The following is an 8,776-nucleotide window of genomic DNA, read 5'->3' on the forward strand; positions in this document are numbered from 1 at the left end:
ACACACACACACACACACACGAAACACCATACTCATGTGTCTGTATTTTTATTTATACATATATATAAAAAAGCCTTTGTCTGTCTGTAACGCTTTATTCACACTCTGGTTGGTTGTCTGAAACAACCAATCAGAGTGCTTCAAGAGCATTCCAGACAGGAGGTGGTGGTACTCTGCTGCCATGATGGCAGGCAGGGCCAGTGTGTGTGTATACACAAGACTGCCACACCTCCCCTACACTCTCTCTCTCATATATATAAGCTAATAAAAGATATTGCATCTACCCAAAGAACTTTGTCTGTCTATACACACACACAACACACACAGCACTGCCACACCTCCCCTCCACACATGCACACTATATATATGTGTGTGTGTGTGTGTGTGTGTGTGCGCGTGTGTGTGTGTGTGCACGCGTGCATGTATGTGTGTGTGTGCATGTATATATATGTGTATGTGTGTGTGTATAGACAGACAAAGTTCTTTGGGTAGATGTGATATCTTTTATTAGACCAACTAAATAGTTGGAAAAGTTGTTCTTTGCAAACTTTTGGGCACAAATACCATTCAAGGATGTTTGTGGCCACAAGCTTTCAAAGCGTTACGGTCAGACAGACTAAGGTTTTTATAATGTTAGAATGTATATATGCGTGTGCATGTGCATGTATAGCCTCCTGACAGCCAAAGAGTTATTTATCTTGTGTTGACATAATACAAGTATGGGAATCCTGAGTTTAATATGAGTTTAATGCATCTGTTTTGTGTGAATAATGTCATGATAGGACAGCAATGCCATCAAACTTATAACTTTTCCTAGTTTACAATTCTTGTTTTATCTTTACACTATAGAACATTATTATTATTTCTGATAAGTTATTTCAGGTTCATGTGTTCTACAAAAGCTATCTGTATATATCAAGGAAAGGGAACAAACTCTTATTTGGATTTGACACACTAAGAATTCTGCAGACTTCCTATAACTTTTGAATATGGACTTTTTCTAGCTTCTTGCCTCTTTTAAAAATGGAAAAATATGTTCTGAAATGTTGAATGCATTTAAATCTACTGAAATGCAATTTGTAAATCAAAAAATGTCCAGTAACATGAAAACTTAATAAAAAATATTTTTCTAGACACCTCTGAAAGAAAAAATGTGTTAAATTGTTCATTCTGATGATTTGTTATAAGCATTGACATATGTATTTCCTCAGAAGCAGGCTCAACACCAAGCAGTCACTTCATTATCATCCCCTTTTAATGACACTTCTTTTAGAAATGAAGGACATGGGGGAATTATCAGTTATTACTGTCTTGCATGTCACCCTGTATGTGATTCACTGGCTTGTACAATTGCTTAACTTAATGCTGTTGCCTTTTCAGAATTTTGTTTTGTTTTTCTGTTTGTTCTTGAAGCAGGAAACCAAGTCTCCCCCTATGTCACCAATCGGTTCACCTCCTGCTTCTCCTTCTAGTTACCAGAGAGTGCCCTTGAGTTATGGATACAGCAAATCAAGGAGTGGGCATGAACAGAAGCATGGAGGTAGGATAAAATCCAAGATGCAATAGTCATGCATTGTTCTTTTTGTTTTCTTCATTCTTCAGTGCTTCTGAGTCATGAATGCAGTCAAGGAACTAGTCTAATAATTTCTGATTTGAATTGTATCTGTCCTTAGGAACATAATCTGTCTTATTTTATTTTATGCAGCTTTGGTGCCTTATTATTCAGTCCTGTGTTCCTGTTTGCTTTCCTGTAAATTAGTTATCATGAGTAGATTTGTGTGCAACTGTCCATAAAGGAAGGTTAACACAACATTTTTGGCAAGCCTACATGCAGTATATCTTAGCAATTGAGTCTTGTGAATGGTTTCACTATGTAAGTATTTTTTTTTTTTAAATGAAAAGAACAAAACCCTACTCCTGATCTCAATGACTGCTGTACCAGATTTATAGTGAGGCTTTGTTTGCAAGGAAGGACAGTAATCTCCCTGGTTACATAACAAAAATAACAGGGAGGCATGAATGAAAAAACAAGAACCCAATGTAATGGGAACCCAGAGGAAATGAAATACAGAAATATATATAGGCACTTTCAGCTTAATCTTAACACTATTGACATTAGTAGTATGTCATTTATTTATTTATTTATTTATTTATTTATTTATTTATTTTTGAGGGAGGTGACTTTTAGGCCTTAAACCAGAGGTGAGCAAAATATGGTCTGCAGGCTGGATCTGTCCCACCAAGGGATTTTTGTGTGGCCTGCGGTAGGTCCCTTGGTCCAACCCAGCCCAGGCACAGAGGGGAGCCGAGGCCATGCTGCATGTGGCTGGTCCTGTGGCTCCGGGCATGCAATGGAGCTGGGATGGTGCAGCAGCGGATTCACTTCCAGCAGCCCTGGCAGTGGCATCTGTTTCTGGCTGTTGCCACTGCTGGACCCGGTGCTGCCCATCTGCCCCACAGACGGGGATTGTGGCCTGTGGTGTGGTGACAGCGTGGGGGCAGAGTCATGATCCACTGCCTGCGCAGCCCTGTGATGGGTGCAGGTTCTGCAGGCCAGGACATACAGATGGTGGATTGCAGCTCTGTCCTGGACCCTGGCTCTGTGCTGTCCCTGCCCCAAGATCCTGCACTTGGTCCCAGATGCAGCTCTGCCTGCCCATGGCCCCATTCTGTCTGCCTAGCTGCATGCCTTGCCCACGCAGGTCCTGGCTGGTCTTCATGGAGACCCCAGGATCGTGGGGTGGTGACAGTGTGGGGCTAGGGCCCCGAGGGAGAGATGCAGTATGTTTCCTGCATGCCCCTGTCTGCAGAATTGGCACCTGTTGCAGGGTCATGTGGGCAATGGATCATGGCTTGGCCCTGGACCCTGCTGTGATCCCAGACCTGCCTGTCTGTCCCATTGCCAGATGCCACTCCCCGCCTGCCCGTGGCCCCATCCCAGCTGCCTGACCAAGCGCAGAACAGAGCTACTTAGGGAGTTTTGGTGAGTTGTTGTGTGGAGAGCAGGGGGTGTTGACCTGGCCCCCAACAGCTCACCAAAACTCCCTCTGTGGCCTGTGAGCCAAAATAATTGCCCACCCCTGCCTTAAACAGTTACATACTAAACTGTATAGTGGATTGGGAGCTACGGATCAGCTTGAGCAGGGAGGGGAGGCCATGGGGTCTCAACTTAACAAACATGAAACCTTGGGGCAGCAGAGGGAATGTGATGTCAGCTTCACAAAGTTAATCTTTTTAGTCCATTTCATGTTTAATATGATCTGAAATTAGGGAGTTTGCCCCATAGAACACTGTAAAATATCCTTTCTGCATCAGATTCCTCAACTGGGTTTGTGTGTTAATTGTTTTTGTTAGTTTTGAAAGTTCTGTTGCTTGGGACCACAAAGCCATGTGGTCTCCTCTTCTAATTCAAACTCTAAGTACTGTAGTATATTTCACAACTTCCTTCCTGCCTCGTCCCTGACACTGAAGCCTATTTGCAAAGGAGAAACCTAGATACTAGTACAGCAGAAAAATAGAGCTTAGCAACTTGGTTTGTCTTAGAATTAGGTTTAATTATTGCAAGTGGAGCAGGGAGTAAAAGCATGTGGGTTGTTTTTAAAAAAAGAGAAAAGGTTTTATTTTTTTGAAACCTGGACAAGTTTTGAGGTTTTCTTGAATTACAGCTTTTATCAGGAGAATTTGAAGTTGTGTGTGAATCATAGTGGCCACCTTGAAAAAAGTGCTGTTAGGATACTCTAGCAGAATAAATTAGGTTTCAAAATCAGAGGTATGTGGAGGAGTTTCAGGGTTCCAGCCCTTTATGTCCACTTACTTATCCTACTTTAAAAATAACCTTGTTCTTAAACATGCCATTATGTTTGCTGCAATGGAATGGGAGACGTCTCACTTTGTGTAAATGGAAATAATCATTCCTCTTATTCCTTAATTTGAGTTCAGATCTGAGAGGTGCTGAGCCCTCTCTTTGTTTCTCAATTAAAAAGTGTGTTCTAAAAAAAAGGTATCTGCAAGGTTAATAACTGGACAAAAGTCACCCTTGGAATATGCTTTATAAAAAAAAATATGCTTAAATATAAAATATGGCTTCAGCATAAGTATAAGGAAATTAGCAGTTTTCAAGTCAACTGTCTGGACATTTGTCATTATATTCTGTGCAGTATTTGGTATTCTAGCTTGCTCTGCTGTTGCTTAACATGTATGAGAAAAATCTAGAAGATGGCAGATATTATACCTCAGTTTAACTTTTTTTTCCCTCCTATTATTTGCAATATCTTCTAAGTATTCTAGACACGTTACCCTGTATAGCCTTTTCTGTTTTTACACGGCAAACACGCAATTTCTTTGCGATATATGGGACTATTGTGTTTCAAAGTAACTTCAGCCTGGAACAACTTATCTCTGCAAAGCATCCACGTTTGGATATGAATGTGATGGTTACTGATGCCAGCATGTTTCCTAGCATGAGCTTTAATTGTTGCAGGTAGAGCAGGGAGCACAAAACTTATTTTTTGAGAGTACTTAAAAGCATGTGGGTTATTTTTGTTTATTGTATAACTGTTCCGGTAATTGAATGATTAGTGACTGAAAACCTTGGACATTCAAGAATTTTCCATATTTAGATTTCAGTCAGTTTCATGGCAGAAAAGTTTTATCATCTAATTCTGTCTTTGATAATGTTTTCTTAAAACTGTTAGATTGAAAAATAAACTCCTTGAATACAACAGTTGAGAATTTACCACATTCATTATTTATTCAGTTTACTGCAATAGAATCTTTCAGAGCTGCTGCAGCTGGTTGTGTAGATATGCATTTCAACAACCACCCTTAAAGCAAGTGTTAATCTGATAGGATGCAATGACAACTACTGCTATTAATGCTTGACGAGTAACTATGAAATAGTACAGGAGGCAGGCAGAATTTGGTTCAGGAGATAAGACTATTCAGTTTAGCAATCCTCCATCTTGTAGTGTTAAGTTGCTACTTTAATCATATGCAACCTAATTGATTTTTCTTTATTTTCATTTAAAAAAAAAACTTACAGCTTCCTATGAATCCAGACATTCTGCTCATCAACAGGATGGATCAGCAGCAGGGAATTATGGAGCCAAATCTGCGCATGGGCAACTTAGTAGGGTAATGTCTTATATGTGGGTTTAATAATAATCATAATAATAATAACAATAATGAACCCAAAAGAGTAACATGCATGAAGGTCTAGTTGGCTGCTTACAGATGTGAAAAAAACAGAACAAAACAGAGCTTTACTTTCAGCTTGGCATGCTGCACACCAGGCGCAGCACATGCCCAGAAGAGGCATCACAACACTTAGACCTGACTTGTCCAAAGTCTGTATAGATCGTGCACTTCAGCAGCACTTGAATCAGCTTTAGATAAAAGCACCAAAAAGCCCTGCTGAAGCACCTGATCTATTCAGATGGGTGAGCCAGATCAAACTGACACACTCTCTCTACTGGTAAAATGCTTTTTTTGGAGGGGGCGGGGGGAGGGCGTGGTTTCCACATTTGTCAGCAGCGATTCTTGTTAAAATAACTTGTACTCAGGGAAGATGCATACCATTGTAAGGCACACAGCCATCCCCAGTGCTGTCTGGGAGGGATGCTCTGACCAGGATCCGCTCACTTGCTTCTGCTTACGTGCCAAACTTGAAAATGTATCAGTGAAGCAGCTTTAGGAGTGCCTTCTCCCACTGTCCCACAGCTGCTCTCAAGAACTCTTGGAGTAGCTTCATGGGCAGATTTTTAGGTCTGGCATGTGAGAGCCAGGAGCAGGGGACAAGCAAGATGTGGTCTAAATAGTAAATGAAAAAACTCCAGAGATTCATTTAGAAGAATTTAGATTTTGTAAAAGCTAGGTTATATACAAATTAATATATAGGATTATTTTCAGAAATTAAAAACAATCTGTGAAATCATTTTTATTTTTAATATTCCCTTCTGGTGTTTGCAGCCTATTGATCAGACCAGCCTTGTAGTGCAATGGCTCTCAACTTTGTTAGACTCAAGCACCCTTTGGAAAATGCCACTTCTTAGCTTTGACTTGTTTCTTGTCTACAGAAAAATAACAGCACATTTCTTTTGTTGCACAAAACTCAGATCACGACATGTTAGAATGTTTTTGACACTATGGATTTTTATTTGAACTCTCTGGGTTTATTGTGTGAATTACCTCTTTTTTAAGTGGCTGTTTTTTTGTAGGTGTTCTTATCCTTCCTCTACAAGGAGAGACATAGATTAGAACGTATGGAAATAGACTGTTTTTTTCACTTGGTGTTGATTCCCTTCCTTCTCCATCCACACCTCTGCTCAGTATTCCAAAGACTGGAGCTCCTCAAGAAGTATTTTTCTTTTCGTTTGACATATTGATTATTTTGTATTTATATTTTCTACCAAGAGGGGTGAACATGGTATACTGTAAATCCTATTTGTCAATGTTTCATTTATGCATTAGTGTTTTTTGTAGCAAAAGAATTCAAAGCTGTCCTGATCTGAATCACATAATAGCTGGAGAATAGTTTTAAATACTTGCTTCTATTTATCACTTGGCAACTATGTTCCTATTTTGTAGATGGAAGTTTTGCAAGTAATACACTCAGAATGAACAAAATAGTTTGATTTATAATATACAGCTTCTTTTTTTCTGCTACTTGCACTCTATTTTAAACTTTTTGAATAATTTAGGAGAGTATTTGCTCACTCGGCTGATTTGCATAAGGTCAGTAGTTCTCATTGTGTTAGTGCTTTGACACCTTTTTCTAGGATTATGTGAAAATCAGAAAATGCAACCTACCTGTTCAGCTGAAGTATTATGAATAGTAGCATGGCAGAGTGTTGGTATTGTGAGGATTCAGACACCCCAGTGCAATCTGATAGGATGGGTGAGCCTTTAATCTTGTCAGATTTACAGCAACCAAAAGTGGAGAACCTTTCTTTCTCTTTCTTCTCTGCTTGCTTTTGTTCTGCTTCAATTAAGGCAGTTAGCCTTTTCCTAAAGCTCAGCTGCATCGGGAAATAAGAAAACACCACTCCATAATAAATTCCTGCCTGGTGAATATGTGAATTCAGATGAAAGATGTGCAGGAGAGAAGGAAAATACATTTGGAGCCTGTCATTTGGCTTTGGTGATGATTTTTTGTATCATTCTCCAAGTCTTTCGGTGTCAACTTTTTAAAGAGATTTAGGAAGTTGGGTTTCTGGACATGATTAGATGTTTCCCTGGAACTCTTTTTCAGTTAAAATTGGCTTTTTGATGGAATGGTTGTATTTCAGAGAAGGTGAGGTAGGAGGTCAGATGACTTGTTAGGGAGGTGGAATCAGAAAGATTTAATGAAGTAGAATAGAAGATGTGAATTAACTTGTGTATTAACTAAATGTGTGTTAAGTGGTTATTTGTGGTACTGTCTATGCCCCAATGGTTGTCACACCAATACAGTCAACTATGGAATTATGGTACTGAGTTTGATTTGGTGGAGCATTATGCTCTTCTTTAATTTTTGTAACAACTTTATCATCTTTCTTTAAGGATTTTGTAAAATGGGAATTGTAAAGAGAGAGGCTTATAAAAGGTTCATTTTCCCAAGTGTTCTTTTATTTTAGGAAGTGGTAAAATATTACAGACCACTATACATGGGTAAAATATACCTACTTTATCAGAATACCTACTTTATCAGAATAAATAAATCAGTCCAGTCACAGCAGATCTGACAGACAACATTACAACAGTTGCATGAACCCTAGAAGAGACTGACAGCTGAGCCTGTTAACATGACTCCACCAAAAAGTCTAATAAAATAAGCCATTAGTAGTCTTATGATGCCTTATTTCTGGTGCCCAGACCAAGAGCCCTTTGTGGTCTGTAAATTCCTTTCTAAACTTAACTGCCTTTGTTCAGGCTCAAAACCTATCACTTCTCTATGCAAGGAATTATCCTCTTATTTCACAATGACCAGTACCCAGCATAAGCTCTTTGTCCATCAAGAATAGCCATGTGAGAACAGAACCAGAAATATAATATCTTCCTCTGGAGAGTTCGTTCCAGGGCTAAAGTTAGTAATGGGAGAACTGATGGCAATGAGGGTGAGCCTTGGTGTCTGGTTGTAGTAACAGGTTCAAATCCTTCATGAGCTGGCAATACAGTAGTGTTTCTTAATTAGCATTGGTAAACAGAGATGCTGTAAAGCCACTCTGACTTTATGCAGAATACTTGAACTCTGAGATTAGAAGTATAAAATATTCAAAGGATATTAACCATTCCAACAGTATACTCAATTTTGAGGCTAATGATGAAAATGTCAGTCACTGAAATGTTTCCAGTAAACACTCCATACTGGAGGAGCCAATACATATTTTGATTTTGCAAGTATTTAAGGCTGAATTTTACACAGTTTCTGTTTTATGTTGTTTATGTTTTCCTACACTTTCCAATATGTAAGTAAATACAAGTAGAAAACAGCACCCCCACAACTCTATTAAAATATACCTGTCCCAAGCAGAGATTTTTTCATAGTTTCATAGTTTCATACTTGGTAGGGTTGGACGGGACCTGAGCAGATCGAGTCCGCCCCCCTGCCATGGCAGGAAAGAGTACTGGGGCCAAACGACCCCAGCAAGGTGTTCATCTAGCCTCCTCTCAAAGACCCCCAGGGTAGGAGCCAGCACCACCTCTCATGGAAGTTGGTTCCAGATCCTAGCCACCCTGATCGTGAAGTAGCGCCTCCCGATGTCTGATCTGAATCTGCCCTTTGCCAGCTTGTGACCGT

The 8,776-nt window shown here is 39.6% G+C and overlaps 1 protein-coding gene across 1 annotated transcript in view; it reads left to right on the plus strand.

Moving 5' to 3' along the window:
* The window catches only part of REPS2 (RALBP1 associated Eps domain containing 2), a 208,323-nt gene that overhangs the window by 62,166 nt on the left and 137,381 nt on the right, over positions 1 to 8,776 (plus strand). The window contains exons 6-7 of the mRNA XM_019524650.1: positions 1,414 to 1,540; positions 5,042 to 5,133. Of these exons, the coding sequence (XP_019380195.1) occupies positions 1,414 to 1,540; positions 5,042 to 5,133 (219 nt within the window). The remainder of the gene's footprint in view (positions 1 to 1,413; positions 1,541 to 5,041; positions 5,134 to 8,776) is intronic.

The sequence above is a fragment of the Gavialis gangeticus genome, unplaced genomic scaffold (assembly GCF_001723915.1).
Source record: "Gavialis gangeticus isolate Ggan-Ray unplaced genomic scaffold, GavGan_comp1, whole genome shotgun sequence".
NCBI lineage: Eukaryota > Metazoa > Chordata > Crocodylia > Gavialidae > Gavialis > Gavialis gangeticus.